Source organism: Tachysurus vachellii, chromosome 2 (assembly GCF_030014155.1).
Source record: "Tachysurus vachellii isolate PV-2020 chromosome 2, HZAU_Pvac_v1, whole genome shotgun sequence".
Lineage (NCBI taxonomy): Eukaryota > Metazoa > Chordata > Actinopteri > Siluriformes > Bagridae > Tachysurus > Tachysurus vachellii.
Window position 1 is genome coordinate 16,811,005 of NC_083461.1, and position 16,588 is coordinate 16,827,592.

Below are 16,588 nucleotides of genomic sequence, written 5' to 3' on the forward strand. Positions count from 1 at the left end.
TGTGGCTTCTCACATCAACAAGGCTGTGTCAACGATGCTGTGTCAACCCTAGAGTCTATTGTGCACAAAAATCCCAGGAGATCAGCAGGTTCTAAAATATTTAAAGCTGCCTGTCTGGCACCAACAACTGTGCTATAATCAGTGTCAATGATGTCACTTTTCCCCCATTCATTGTTTGATGAGAGCTCTTTTTCGGTATCTGTCTGAGATTATGCATGAGATTATATAATTGTATATATATAATGTAAAAAAATATAAATGAATGAGGTGTACAGGTTATTTATATATAAGGAATATATCAGTGGCCACTATACAGTATGTAGCTCCTGCATAGCTGTCAAAATTAATTACATCATTTTCAAACTCATTAAACCATCCATTGAATCCTTGTCCTTGAACAGATAATACAAGGTCAGAATAACTTTCTATTGATTTGTGGTGACTCTTGTCAGTAAGGGGACAGGTGGACCAAATCCATGAGAGCAAAATGCCTCCCACAGTATAACAGCAAGCAGTTTTCCTTTTCAGATGTTACTGTACATAGTGGTTTCTCTCATTTGTCATTTGATGGTTTAAAAGCGGATAAAGAGGCTCTCGTTAAGAAATTCAGATTCTATGAACATGCTAATTAGAAAGACCTCTTTCCAATGTTGAGGAGTCAATAATGGCCGCTGGCAAATCTGTCAGAATAGTACATTTGGTTCTTCTGTATATTCCAAACTCTATATATTCCATGCACTAATCGTAAGATCAACGGGCCAATAACTAATCAGAAAGCAACACAGACATACATTTGAGATTACTGTTCTTACACTATTTCAGTTTGAATCATGGCACAAAATATTCTGAGAGCGCACATCTGCCAAATGCACAGCAAATTGGAGACAAACTGGAACTGTACAAGCCTTAGGTTGAATTCCACATTGCTCATTATTGGGCATATGTTGCATACATATGGTGTAAAAAAAACAACATCTTAAATCCTACAAATATGATTCTTTTTATTTTTATGCTAAACCTGAAAGACTGTATGAAAGTCTGCATTAGCTGGCTGAGTCCTGATACGAGAATTATATTTAGCCAATCCCCTGTGGAACTGCTGCAAAGTGACAAAGGGGCGTGGTGGAGGGAAAAAGTGTCACACACAATATCATTTGTATTACAAAATCAGTAATATAAAAAAAATCAAATTAGGCTCAGAATATTTTTTCTCAGGTGACAGAATATTTAACTGGAGCAGACTGGTGAGCTAGAAATGTTATTGCCTGTGATATGATCTTCTTTGAATTTATTATAATCATTCAGATCATGGGGGCATGGTGGCTTAGTGGTTAGCACGTTCGCCTCACACCTCCAGGGTTGGGGGTTCGATTCCCGCCTCCACCTTGTGTGTGTGGAGTTTGCATGTTCTCCCTGTGCCTCGGGGGTTTCCTCCGGGTACTCCGGTTTCCTCCCCCGGTCCAAAGACATGCATGGTAGGTTGATTGGCATCTCTGGAAAATTGTCCGTAGTGTGTGAGTGAATGAGAGTGTGTGTGTGTGTGTGTGTGTGTGTGTGCCCTGCGATGGGTTGGCACTCCGTCCAGGGTGTATCCTGCCTTGATGCCCGATGACGCCTATGATAGGAACAGGCTCCCAGTGACCCGGGGTAGTTCGGATAAAGCGGTAGAAAATGAATGAATGAATGAATGAATTCAGATCATGTTCATTACCAGAGCAGAAATGCCCTTAAAGGACATGTTAATTAAAAGGAACTGTACATTACCATTAAAAGTCAAAGCATTAACGCATTTTCCTCTCAACTAAGAAAAAAATCATGGGCAATTATTTTGAGGTGCTGACTGGCTACCACCACCTCGTCTCCACCTGCCATGAGGTGTGATTGGCCGTGATCACTTATCTCTCCTGAGGGCCAAAGGAGCCGTCTCCCTCCACTGGAGGTGGAAATGAGCTGGACTTAAGATGCTCAGTGTGTCCCTCCACATCAGCAGCTCTCATACAGTGCAGCTTTTCCTATGGGAGAAAAGCACATGTCAAGAAAGACTTTCACACGATAAAGATGAACACCATAACAATGGCTACTAAAGGAATCAAATGAGTTCAGCAGCACAGTTATTTGAGGTGAAAAAAAAACATACTAAATGTCATTTTCTTTGCAGTGCAGAAAAAAGTGCAGAATTTCAAGACTGCTGAAAATTACATTTACAATTCCAAGTGAGATAAAAATCCAATCTGAGCACAGAGCTGTTGTTTCTGAAGAATGGCTTCCACCAATTAAATAGTAACAAATGTAAGATAATATTTGGCAGATATGAATTTGAGCCTCAATATACGGTGGCCGGGAAGTGCAAAACAAATTAACAAATCCGAAAACACATTAACAAATCCCAAAACAAATTAACAAATCCCAAAACACATTAACAAATCCCAAAACAAATTAACAAATCCGAAAACACATTAACAAATCCCAAAACACATTAACCGATTCAGACAACCCGGAAGCGGTAGGTATAGTTTGTGAATGGAAACTTACCGATCATTGGACAAGACGACTGTCATTAATGTTAATGTTAATGTGTTTTCGGATTTGTTAATTTGTTTTCGGATTTGTTAATGTGTTTTCGGATTTGTTAATTTGTTTTGGGATTTGTTAATTTGTTTTCAGATTTGTTCATTTGTTTTGGGATTTGTTCATTTCTTTTGGGATTTGTTCATTTCTTTTGGGATTTGTTCATTTGTTTTGGGATTTGTTCATTTGGTTTCAGATTTGTCATTTTGTTTTGGGGGATTTGTTAAATTGGTTTCAAATTTGTTAATTTGTTTTGGGATTTGTTAATGTGTTTTCGGATATGTTAATTTGTTTTGGGATTTGTTAATGTGTTTTTGGATTTGTTAATATGTTTTGGGATTTAGTAATGTGTTTTGGGATTTGTTAATTTGTTTTCGGATTTGTTAATGTGTTTTGGGATTTGTTAATTTGTTTTCGGATTTGTTAATGTGTTTTGGGATTTGTTAATGTGTTTTGGGATTTGTTAATGTGTTTTGGGATTTGTTAATGTGTTTTGGGATTTGTTAATGTGTTTTGGGATTTGTTAATTTGTTTTGGGATTTGTTAATTTGTTTTCAGATTTGTTCATTTGTTTTGGGATTTGTTCATTTGTTTTGGGATTTGTTCATTTGTTTTGGGATTTGTTCATTTGGTTTCAGATTTGTTATTTTGTTTTGGGGGATTTGTTAAATTGGTTTCAAATTTGTTCATTTGTTTTGGGATTTGTTAATGTGTTTTCGGATATGTTAATTTGTTTTGGGATTTGTTAATGTGTTTTTGGATTTGTTAATATGTTTTGGGATTTGTTAATGTGTTTTGGGATTTGTTAATTTGTTTTCGTATTTGTTAATGTGTTTTGGGATTTGTTAATTTGTTTTCGGATTTGTTAATGTGTTTTCGGATTTGTTAATGTGTTTTGGGATTTGTTAATGTGTTTTCGGATTTGTTAATGTGTTTTCGGATTTGTTAATTTGTTTTGCACTTCCCGGCCACCGTATCAATAGCTAACTTTCAAAATACAACAAAATATTAGAACTGCACAGCAATAGCATAGCCCTTAATTGAGGTTCAGCTATAGCCTGAAAACGCACCTACAAATCTGCAGCATGAATCTTAAAGGAATGTTCCCATTATCTCGAGGAGTCCATGTTACGAAGAATATCGTCTGTTTTGAGAGCATTGAGACATTACCAAATATTAGTATAATTTCTAATAAAGTGCTCAGTGAGTGAATACAAGTGTGAAGGAGACCGAGTGTTGTGAAAAAATTAATTAATTCATTCATTCATTCATTCATTCACTCATTCATTCATTCATTCATCATTGTTAAACTTGCAGAGGAGCTGGAGCCTATCCTGGAATCACTGACAAGTGAATTCACTCTGCATAAGATGCCAGTGCATCAAAGGTCACCATGCACACACACATCCTCACACTCACATCCACAAACACATCTAGGGCCAGTTTAGCAAAGCCAATACATCTGGGTGGAGAACCCATAGTAAACGTTCATGAAGACGGGTAAAACATGTGAAAATACACACAGACGGAAACAAAGCTTAGGAATAAACCCAGATGCCTGTGGCTGTTAGGCAGCAACAATGCAGTACCATGCTGCCTTGAAAAGAGTGTACTTAAGAGACATCAAGGAATCCTAAGCTAAGCTTCACAGAACTTTGTGCTTATACTGAAGCAACCTTGCATTATCAGGGAGGAAACACTCATATAACAGGGTAGAACTGGCTGGGGTGAATTGGGATGCAATACAAATATCTATAAAGCTGCATAAGAAGATAACTCACATTACTAAGCTCATCCACTATGCAATTTCTTGGATAGGTTTATCCTATAAAACGGAAAATTCAGCAAAAAAAAAAAAAAAAAACACATTTCTATACGTTTCCAGATAAATATGTCATTGTCAGTTGAGGCATTATGATCTATGACAGGAGATGTCGATCTTGACAAGCTGGAGTAAAGCCAGTGGGTTTTAGTAGCACAAGCTACAAGTAACCCAATTATCTACTCTGCTTGCTGTATCAGCATTTCTAGATTGATACCGCAGAGAAGAGGTCCTGAAAAGTATAAATTATCGTGCTCAATAGTTTTATCCATATGCTATAAACAGCAATGCCTGAAATGTTAAGTTTTAGAAAAAGTTCACAGCCCGGGGGCTAAATTGTTCCAAGACTTCACAACTTGTGCTTGCATTCTCTCTTTTACACACTATGGATTTGCCCACTTACCTCCATCTTCATTACAACGTCTTCAGACTTGAATCCCCCAGCACGCATCTAAATGAATTGGTGTGTGCACTCCATTCAGGTGCTCTTCTCAGGCAATCCTCAGCCCAATCAGCCAGCTGTCAAGGTGAGACAGTTTTACATGGTGAAGCTCCAATGCCCTTGTCCAATTTCACTTTGGACTGAACCTGGGCTGAACATGCCAATCCTCATATTACCAAACAAATTAAATCAGGGCATTGGGAGGAGGGCTGGGGAGAGTCATCCTGTCAGAAACACACCAACTCTCCCTTCTCTGCCTGCTAAAAGATCAGGACACTTGGAGAGGAGAGTGGTTAATTGATTTAGGATGTGGGAGGTGTGTCTGACAAGCACCCAAAGACACGATGTAATGAGGGAAATCAGCAGGCCAGAAAATTCCCCCAGTCCGACACAGTAAGGGGCGGGGAGCGGGTTTGTCTCTTACAATCCTAAGACACAGTTTATAATCAGGGTGAAATTGAAGTCCACACATCCACACTCATTTGTCCAGTTCTCTCACATTTAATGTGAAAGTAATGATAAAATCATTACCCTCTGATACAACTACATGAACAGTAAGTAAACACACTCCATATAAAACAAAGATACATGGCATACAGGAAAGAATGACCTTTAAGATCATTTAAAAACACAAAAGTAAAGAACATTTATTCATCAACCCATTCACAGTCCCATTCTAAGCTATTCAGGTACTTTTAGACACACACCCCTAGGGGCAACTGACTTTAGCCAGTACACCTGGCATGTTTTTTTCTTTGGCAGTGAAACAAAACCAAAGACTCCAGATAAAACCAAAACTCTAATAAAGATACAAAGACCATGCGTATAAACTCAGCCTAGACAGGAAAGCTGAGCTCAGAATCTCACTAGAGACTCTGGATCTAGAGCAACGTTTCTATCTGTACTAGTGTGCCACCCAATAATAATAATAATAATAATAATAATAATAATAATAATAATAATAATAATAATAAGCTCTGATACATTTTTCTTGCAGATCAAACTATGGTTAACGACCCAGAAGACAATTTAAAATGACAACATATTTGATCCACAATTGAATCAAGTTATTTCTTCAAACGCCAGACCACATGCATATGTTCTGTCCTGTCTGTGCTTCTCCAGCCACAGCAAACATGTTGCAGCAAATGGTTAAGTGGAAAAAGCAGTGAGCCATTTCCGATTTCAAAACCTCCACACTCGATCAGCTTATCCTCACACTAACCCTGCCGTAAAATGACTTCCAGTATGTGACACATGGCAAATTGTCACTTTGTAAATGACATGCTGCAGTGGAGCTGTAGTTTTACAGTATATAGTGCAGTACTGTATGAACATGTGATTCATATCTAAGTCAGTACAGTTTATCTCACATCCTTTATGAGTTATCATCAGCCATCAGCATGTTTTGGGTTTAGCCTATAACACGAGTTATTAGTGTATGGCTTGAAACCAGGAAAGATGTGCTCTAACTGAACCGCTCTGGCTAAGACAGGAGAGAAAAGCTGATATTTGTGTGATTAGTGTTAACGTTTCCATCAGACACATCTGCATTGTTCACACGTCAGAAATGTAGCAGATGTCTGCTCAGCAGGTAACTCTGCAATCTGTTTGGGAAAAAAATGAAATTGTGTGAATGTGATGATTCTTAAAGTGATGTCCATGAAGCATAGTCGGCGTTTCTAGTTTCAAAGTCTATAAATATTTAAATAAATAAATAAATAAAAATTCTAGTTTTAAGCCTATAAATGATTTCAGTTTGAATCTAATGAGAAATTGTATAAAAATGAATTCTATAGGTGCAAAGTCTATAGACGAATAAAACAGGGACAACTAAACTATCAGGTCTCAAATAAAATAATTATTATTATACAATATTAAACAATGGCTCAGTTTCATGTTGTTAAATGAGACCCCTGGCCAAATGTACACCTTCTATCTTAAAAATGTTCTTTAGCTGTAAATAAATTACTGCTGCAAAAAAGCCTGCTATGGTAAAGTTTTGTAACACTACAGTTAATAGTCCATCAGGACAACAGACATAAAACTGGTAGAAAAGTCAGTTTTATATTATACTCATTTGGGCTCACATGTTAAACACCAAAAAAGTGTTAACTGAGGTTCAGAGAAACTATGACTGAAATATTAATCATGGAATGGAAATACGCTTTCTTAAAATTTTATAAATAATAAAACAGCCAGGAAAAATGAACATCACTACCAAACGCTTCATTACAACAATTATACAGAAAGTTATACTGTACATTCATTCATTCATTTACTACCGCTTATCCGAACTACCTCGGGTCACGGGGAGCCTGTGCCTATCTCAGGCGTCATCGGGCATCAAGGCAGGATACACCCTGGACGGAGTGCCAACCCATCACAGGGCACACACACACACACACACACTCTCATTCACTCACTCAATCACACACTACGGACAATTTTTCCAGAGATGCCAATCAACCTACCATGCATGTCTTTGGACCGGGGGAGGAAACCGGAGTACCCGGAGGAAACCCCCGAGGCACGGGGAGAACATGCAAACTCCACACACACAAGGTGGAGGCGGGAATCGAACCCCGACCCTGAAGGTGTGAGGCGAACGTTTTTCGCCAGTTCATGTCAATTCTAGAGATCGCAGAAAACAGTTTCTAAAACACTCAAACCAGTCCATCTGGTAACAACGACCTCGCCATGCTCAAAGTCCTAGAGAACCCATTATTCCTCATTTCCAAACAATATTGGAGGCTCCTAATGTTTATCTGCATGATTTTATAGACTCCTACACGATTGGATTATTGCATAAATAAGTATATTATTGAGCAGGTGTGCTTAATAAAGTGGCCAGAAAGTCTATGTTGAAATTATTAGGTTTTGATTATGGAGTCATCATGAAGCACTTATGCTGATGACATTTAGCACTGTATGAAGTCAAGTAAAGGGTGTCCTAATTTTTAAAGACATCGTTCAGAGCTGCTCTCAGTAATTCAACAGTTGTGCCGTGCCAGTCGTTTAGAAAAATGCCACTTACTTGAAAACTGCACTTAATCCATCCCATTAAGTACTAGACCTATAATCCTTCAGACCAAATCACTTTCCATCACAATGACAATGAAAAGCTATTTCATTAGAATGAATTAAAACACCTCCATGTAATTGTAGACTGCAGACAGATAGATATCATGTAGGGTGTGTTTGCTCTTGACAGAGTCGCAGATGGAGTGAAGGATTCTTCCTTTGATGCTCAGCATGTGTGTCAATCACAGAGCCCACTCTCCCTGAAGGCTTCCATCAATCAGCTTCCTCATCGCCTTCCTCTATCAGTCTAGACATCTACAGGCCAGGGAGAGGTATCCAACCATCATATCGCTTCCTCGTCCTTCCTTTCTCCGTCCCGAATCTACCCGCAGATTTCTGAAGGAACGCACGCATAAATAAGCTGCAGGGAGGCAACATTTCACTTGAAAAGTTGCTTTGGATTGTGATTGTGTGCAATTGTTTGGGGGACTTTCTTATGTACGGTTGTGGTGGGTTTCCCCTTCTGTAAAACAGGAGACACAGCCTTGTGCTTTAGTAGATCTTAACACCCGCTAAAAGTGAGCAGAGATGAATGAGGTGGTAGCTCAGCAAAACCATTAAACTGACTCATGCTGTTTGATCAAGGCCAGATTTGGAAGAACTTGGGTGTGGAGAAGCTTTAAGGATGCTGAGGTTTATGGCTCTGAAGGGTGTGTAGGTGTTGACAGATTAGGCAGAAAGGAGCCAGTGGGATATACTGGAAGGGCAGTTAGACTGGAGCCATGAGAGTTGTAAACTTATTCACATTTCACTCTAGAGCACAATCTCCTCCTACGATGAAGGGGATATTCCTTCAGCTTTCTGTGAGAATTTACACAGCCAAAATGTACTTTAGCACTTTCAAGGACTTTTGACGCACTGATTTGTTTGTTTTCAAGACTATACACGAGCTGAATAGTCAAGGGCAGTGTTGCAGTGCTGCAGTGTTGGACCTGAAGCATGGGATGCCATGAGATTGTCGATGGACTGGTTTATTTTTGTTTAATTAAAAGCAGAAAATTTAAAATGGTCACTTAAAAAAATGTAAATAAAAAAGTAACAGATGCAATGTAACGCTGTAAGCAGTGAATGACATTGATTATCTCATTGGCACCTGTCAAGGAGTGGCATATATTAAGCAGCAAGTGAAGTTGATGTGTTAGAAGTAGGAACAATAGGCCAAAGTGTAAGGACCAAATTGTGATGACTAAACAACTGAGCCAGAGCATCTCCAAAACACCAGATTGTGTGGTTCCCAGGGTACAGTAATTTAATACCTATAAAAAATGGTCCACGAAAGGACAACCAGCAAACCCAGAGACAGGGTCATGGACACCAGATTTAACTGATACGTATGTGAAGAGAAGGCTCCCCCCCCGCTCTGATTCCACAGAAGAGTAACTTTTCTGCAACATTTACAGACCTAAAGCATCTACTGCTTAAGTCTTGGTGCCAGATACCAAGATACCACAGCACACCTTTAGAGGTCTTGTGGGGTGCAGGCCTCGACAAGTCCGAGCTTTTTAGCAGCAGAGTTGGATTTACTGCCATTTTAGCTGTCTACCAAAATATATTGGATTTGAAATGAAAATACAACAGACTTTTACATTTTTTTGAGTGGATCAAGCAAATGTACAAACTAACAATCATAAATTAAAATTTTGTTGTTTAATTCTTAATATATTTTAATAACGTTTCATATTTTATTTTTAAAATCTTCAACAATGGTCAGGATGCAGCTTAAAACTTATGTATGCTTGTGTTTAACTGCTGTTTTATGTTGAAACGCTTTTGGTTTTCTCTATAATGATGGATGACAAAAGGATTTTTTTTTCCACTTGTGCAACCTTATATTTTTTTTTTTTACACATGTACACAATCTTACCACATACATTTTGACAAAAAAAAAAGGGTTAAAAGAATCTTGAGGATTTTTGCTAGAAATTAGGAAAGGAATTTCTTCAATTTTCAAATAATAAAAAAGTGCCTTGTGACGGGTGCCAGTAATTGTAGAACTGTGGTTCAGTAATAAACCTAGAACTAGCTTGAACCAAGTGTTCATCAACTCCACAACTAGCAGGCATCTTTCACAAACTTGGCTCACACACCCAAACCAGTGGTAGCAGCTCTGCTGCTTTTCTAAAAAGAGCATTTTATTAAAACAAAATGCTTATTTACATTTTACAGTAACAGTCCTTGAATTGGCACGATGTATGCACCATTAGAAAATGCAGGGACATGTACAAACTTGAGTCCAGGCCCATCAATGACAAACATGTCAAGAGGATCAAGAACCTAAGAGTAGCTAAAAGGCAGCATCATACGTAGCTCTCTGTATAGCTTGTATGACTGGATTGTAAAGGTTTTTTATCCATTTGGGAGGGTAAAATAAAATCCTGTCAACACTATTGCTTATTTCTTAACAGTATAATAACAGGTCAATGTGCTCTGCTGTATCAGAATAGTGTGTGGTTTCTCTAAAGGAGCAGAGAAGACAGAAGAATTGAGGATTTAGGGCTAGACAGTAGTGCAGACAAGAGGGAATAGGCACAGAAAATTATCACAGTAAGGTTAAAAAATGGTAAAGAATTAAACAAACACAGTGGGAACTATTCACATCATAAACTTAACAATCCAAAGCCATTAATTTACAGGAATCCTAAGACACAAAATTTATATCATGAAGCTGAATAGGCTTTAACATGTCTCTTACTAGCAGATCAAAAATGATAAACTCTTAGACCTGAGACTTGAAATCATTGTGAATTAAATCTTTTGGGACAATCTTAAAGCTGTCCCTGGCAGAGAAAACACAAAAAGCCACTTTTTTGCAGGGTTATTCTGCTTGCTGGAAAGTTTAGGCTTAAAACCATGGATGTTGCAACAAATACATATGTTGCTAAGCACATCAGGTGAACAGCAGCCGTTATCAGGTTAAGTACAAAGCAGTTTTTAATGGCTGTGAGGAAACATTCAGCCACAAGCCCTCTATTGACAGGAATAACAATCAGCACAATAAAGCTCTGACATTTATCTGACATTGATGGTTCATTTTTCCAATTACAGTCTGTAAATAAGTTCATCATACTCTCCAAAAAAGTTCTACACCTTCAGGAAAAGCCAGTGTTGAAAGACACATTTAACCTGGTTGGTCAACCAAACTGCTTCACAGTGACACTTCCCTTTCTTTTAAAGCTACAGGAGTAAGTCGACGTTTCTATAGCCACGGGTGCCAGGCTGGGTCCATGCGACATAAGTTGTCCAGACTGTTAGCAGCTGCCACCAGTGTGTTCACTTTACTCTCTCCACCCTCAAACTGAGCCAGACTGTGCAGACGTGTCATGATGGCGGTCACAGCCTTCTGGACAAGTGACACCAGCTGCTGGCTGTCCATGTTCTCTGGTTGTCCAGCAGGAGACAGAGGCATTGATGTGTCCTCTTGGGTCTTCTTGTGCCAAGCAATGATCTCGTCTCTCAGTACTGCTTTCAGAATGCCATCCACCTGAAGAACGAATATATGAAGATGATGAAAGGGCAATCACTACATGTTGTTTCTATATTAAAAAAAATAAATAAATGAATTTTAGGTATTAGAAGGGCATGGACACTACCTTGAAGTTGGGCTGGGCAAAGCAGCGGGCCACAGCGATCATAGAAGCTGTGAGAGGGCCTGAGACACCGATGGTGGTTAGAAACTCTGAGATGTTGGGCGTCAGGCGGAAGGGGACAGGCCGGTTGGCATCCAGATCCCCAGTGGCATCGTTGATGTCAAAGCGGAAATAAGAGACATTGAGCTTCCCCGTGTCCTGTGAACAATAACAATAATGTAAAAATGCAGCACTAGTGCACGCAAATCATTGTGAATATTTATATAAACCACTGCACACACAAGATGGTCCCATGATAGAAGTTCAAAGATCGTTGACTACTAAATGCTCAAGATGACCAACATGTGAGGAAAAGGTTGACCTCAAGCACAATCAATGAGCAAAGCCCTCCTGATGGCAATAAACCAGAGAGAGATGTGTGAAAGCACACTTGTGCTTGTCTCTGTAATCTCACTATGCCTAATAAGGTCTGTAGAAAGGAGCATGCAGTGAGGACACTTAATCATGTTGCCTAGCTGCCTGCTCGTGTTTGCCACCAAAAAAAAGAAAGCAGATTAAGATCAGAGGATGGAGCATCTGTTTAACAATCATTTCTAATGAAGACTTTCAAACGTGCTCTGCGCTCCAAAATCTACCTGCCCCATTGCTATAAGGATAGAGAGCCAAATCTTCTACATTCAGCCTTTATAAACTGAATCAAGGCTGACAGCAGGAGACTGAGCAGATAATCAGGGCATCTGAAACACTCCTCACATCCGAGGAGCACAGCGGCGATCAGCGGTACATGAAGGTGTGTCAGTGCTTCATCTGCTGTGTGATGATCCACACTGCTGCGAGACCACACTTTATTGGAGTCGCACATCTCTGATGGATCCCTTGAGAGGACTGAGTCGGTCTGGACTTTGTGTATTCATAACCACTAATGTTAAAAAAGTGCAGCTATAAAACCATTTTTTTTTTCCTGGATATTTTTTTTATATCCAGATCTAACGGTGTTACAGAACCGCATATTTATCAGTAGCTCTAACCACCTTGTGTGCTTTTACTATATAGTAGCTGAGCAGTCTTTACTTGGGCAATCTGCAGCATCTCAGGGTTGAGGCGGTTGAGGTGCAGCATGAATTCGGCCAGGCCGATGAGAGCCAGCTGGATAGTGAACATCTTGCGGAACGTCCAGTAGTCTGTTGCGTTGGGGAAGGTGTGAAGAGCCCATTCCTTCAGCATGCTGCGAGGAACCATGTTGCCCTGAACTTCCTTCAGAATGTCCCGCAATACCTGTACACATGCACAATAAACGTTACGCTGTGTTTAATAATCATGACTTGGAACCTCAATCTCCAACTAAATAAAAAAACGAGTTCAGCGTTTGATTTCGATTAAGCATTGTGGTTGTTCTTAACCTTTAAATAAGTCCTATTTTATGCACTAGCATTTGATATTGATAAATCATGTAAGTTTCTTAAAACTAGAACATTGTCTATACAGTTCAGTGTATTGAGGATGGACGTATACGTAGTTAAATTGCTAGAGTTTTGCTTACAACAGATAAACAAGAGGCATGTATTGTTTTTTCCACTTGAACATGTCATAAATGATGTAAAATTGAAATGATAAAAAAAAAAAACTGCATAACATATGACAGAATGAATAAACAAACAGGAACTTTAGTTACATTGAGTTCATCATTTAAATTGAAAAGGTCCTATGCACACTTGAGGAGGCCATCAGACAGTGCACCGAGTGAAAAAGTGTAAGGCTCCAGTGTGATGGATGTTTTACCTGATGGCTGGCTTGTGTTCCTCTGGCCTGTACCGTAGCTAATCTGTCATAGTAGCGGGAGATGGGGTTGTCATGCTCAATGCCTTTCTTAGCACAGCGCTGTTTGTAGATCTCCACCAGTGAGAGGGATGAAGGATTATCCTCCACCAAGCGCATCTGAGGAGACACGGCCACCACCCTGGGCACTGCACAACACAGCACAACACAATCACATTTAATGGAGCCAGACAAAGACCGGCTTAGTAGAAATAAGGCTCGCTTTTAAAAACAGACAGTATTATGCTACAAGTCTCAAACTGAATTACACACACACAGAAAAATAAATAAACCCCAAGTGTGGTGATATATTTAAAATCCTATAGAACAGTAAACTATGAAGAAACCAAAGCGCATCCATTAACCATCTAAACAATTCCACAGACGCGCCACTGTCGATACAATCGTTCCATTTACACAGTGAGTGAACTGAGACTGCAATTCCCCAGTCATATCATTTTTTAAACAAAAGCAATCCATGGCTGAAAGAGCCTGTGAGAAAACACCTGTGAGGAGAGAGCTCTCGGGAAAACGCCCACAAGCCCTGAGCACACGCTGCAGGAAACCACTAATATGCTGCAGGTTTGCACAGCAAGTACTTCATTAGCTTATAAAAGACAAGCGACCTGATAATATGTACTAAAGACAAGCAACTCAAGCAAAAAACAAACGGATCACCAAGGAAAAATAAGAACCCTATAAGGCTTCATAAGGTGTCCTTGACATCATTTCTTATTCCTTCTGCTTGTCATACAGCTGAGAGAAGATGAGCAGCTCATTGGTTTTCACTGCAATATCACACTCCTATGCCGAGCTAACAGGGAACAACTAGGCCGTTTAGCCGAGCTCTGAACAGTACGGCCAAGTATAAAATACACAGCTTCATATGGCAGCCACTAATGCAGGTCTAATATATACTAGCCAATCGGGGCTGAGTCACTAGACGGATGGATAAACAGAACGAGAAGATAAAATCTTTAAAAGTACAATAAACAAAAAACATCAAGTATTTATTTTCCCCAAAGCAAACTATGTCAAATTTATCAACAGCACATGCACTCAGCCTTACACACGAACTAAAGAAACTAAACCGCTTCAGTATTTTAGCTTTAATATATGAAATCAGCTTTTCGTTTGTAGCATAATACAACATTCTTTTCAATGAAATAACTTCATTTATGCATTCTTTTTGTGTCAGAATTGCTTTTTTTCCCCCCCTTAGTGTGCTGGGCTGAAAAAGAAATATTTTTATCTATGGACCTCTGTGTGATTTTACATCAGTGCTGTTTTATCTTTGTTCAGATCTCTCATAGGTCACTATACTATAGCTGCGTACTCCTACTCAAACGATGCATATTAAAGCAGCCTGTAATTAAGATGCATGATGCTGAAATGTGAGGATGGTACCTGTGAAGAAGAGATGTCTCTTGGTGGTCTCCTTCCTCTTCTCCAGGCAGGGGTTGAGTAGGCGTAGGAGCTGCAGTACCCGTTCCTCTCTGCGTGACTCTGTCAGACAGGCATCATTCATCACCAGGTATGGGTAAATCTTTCCGTTGTGCCCACGGATGTAGAGGCGGCGAGCAGCAGTGTTGTGCTTCTGAACTATCTCCACCCTGGGCATGAACCTGAGGATGAGAACATCACCTCATGGGTTAATAGTTGCATGGGGCATTTTTATAGCTCTGGGGAAAAAGAGGTGTGTCGAAACATCTTGCCACATGAGTAGGAAGGCAAGAGTGTGTGTGTGCGCATGGGTGTGTGAATAGATTTTCTTTACCTTGCTATCTTGATGTAATAGTGTGTGGGCTTGGGCATGAGAAATTCTCCTGGGATCTCCACTTCAGCTGTCTGGGCTGAGAAGTTGCTAAGGAAACGGCATTTCTCCTCAATCAAGAAGAACTTTGGCAGTTGTTTGGTCTTGGCTTCCAAAATCTTGATCCATTTCTTTAGTTTAGAGATGAGATTGTGCAGCTTCATAGAGCCGGGTACACTGAAGTCGAAATCTGCACCAGCAAACAGACATGACAGAACGACAAAGATGAAGATAAGACACAGGAGAGAGTGGTTGTTTTTAATAAATAAATACATATATAAATAAAAATAAAAAGAAGGAAGAGGAATGGAGACAGGTGAGAACGGGGGGAAAGAAAGAGACACGTTATCTAAGGATCAGGAATAAGAAGTGCTGTGCTGTACTCTCTCCCATGTTCCTCTTGTGATGCGAGTCCACAGATAACATCAGTGAGCATGGAGAGGGAAGCAAAGTGATTACATGCTCAGTTCAACTTTTAAATGACATTGGCTGATAAAGAAGGTGCAAAAGGTGCAAGCTTAACACAAGCCATGTTCCTAATTTAGGAGACAACCTCAGGGCACAACTTCATCATAACGCTCTTTATTCATAATGCTCTTGTGCCTCTCCGTTACTGTAAAACAATCCGAGAACGGTCTTGCTATACAGCCTGAGCTTTAAAAGAATGGCAAGGTTGTCAACATCTCACGATGATATGACGGTCCTCACACCCTTCCCGTGTCTTCAAACATTTGATTGAAGTGCATAAGATTCAAAGCCTGTCACAGTGAGCTGTCAGTCAGCCAGGAGTAAAGCAGTGAAATGTGCCTCATGCATACTGATGAGCCACTTAAAGATCTCTGACTGCCTTCATGGCACGTAATATTGTCAGTGTTTTGAGTGTCATTTTGAGTGGAAACAAACTGCCACAAGCAAAACTCCTATGTTAAAAGCCACTAAATAAGACACAGGCAACATAAGAGTCACTTTTATAAAACTTTTTTGTTTTTTTTAGGTGCTGCCATATCCTTCCTGCTCCAGAAAACCTGCCTTTTGGTGAACCGACTACTAAACTGAGGTCAACGTGTGTGAGAAAAAGTGCATAGTGAGTGCCCTGTGATGAATGGGCGTCCCGTTCAGGGCATGTTCAGGCCATGTGGGAAATTGAAGCCCCTCCCTTTTTTTTTCCCCCACTTCAAAATACAACAATAAGTGCTTTCTAGGCTAGAACTCTCAAAAGACTGTGCAAAAGATGAGCTTCCTGACTAGATAGGTAACATGACTGGCCCACATCATTTGTTTTCTCTCCTGTTTACAAAGCCCGGGGTGCCACAGAGGCCGGTGTTTTCCCCGTTTAATAACAAGTGCCTCAACGACAGGTAAGCATTTGAAAGTATCTATTTTTTTTTTTAAAAGCTGCTATTGTTAAAAAAAAAACAATATTCATTTATTTATAATGGTAATATTTACAAATATTT

General features: G+C 39.6%; 1 protein-coding gene across 4 annotated transcripts in view; it reads right to left on the minus strand.

The window, feature by feature from the left end:
* Positions 1-10,030: 10,030 nt before the first annotated feature.
* Positions 10,031-16,588, minus strand: part of trrap (transformation/transcription domain-associated protein) — a 62,477-nt gene continuing 55,919 nt past the window's right edge. For all 4 annotated transcript variants that reach the window (XM_060860371.1, XM_060860352.1, XM_060860362.1 and 1 more), the window contains exons 66-71: positions 15,096-15,321; positions 14,726-14,943; positions 13,283-13,467; positions 12,575-12,778; positions 11,507-11,701; positions 10,031-11,397 (exon numbers count right to left, since the gene is read on the minus strand). In XM_060860371.1, coding sequence (XP_060716354.1) covers positions 11,113-11,397; positions 11,507-11,701; positions 12,575-12,778; positions 13,283-13,467; positions 14,726-14,943; positions 15,096-15,321 — 1,313 coding nt within the window. In that variant the 3' untranslated portion in view covers positions 10,031-11,112. The remainder of the gene's footprint in view (positions 11,398-11,506; positions 11,702-12,574; positions 12,779-13,282; positions 13,468-14,725; positions 14,944-15,095; positions 15,322-16,588) is intronic.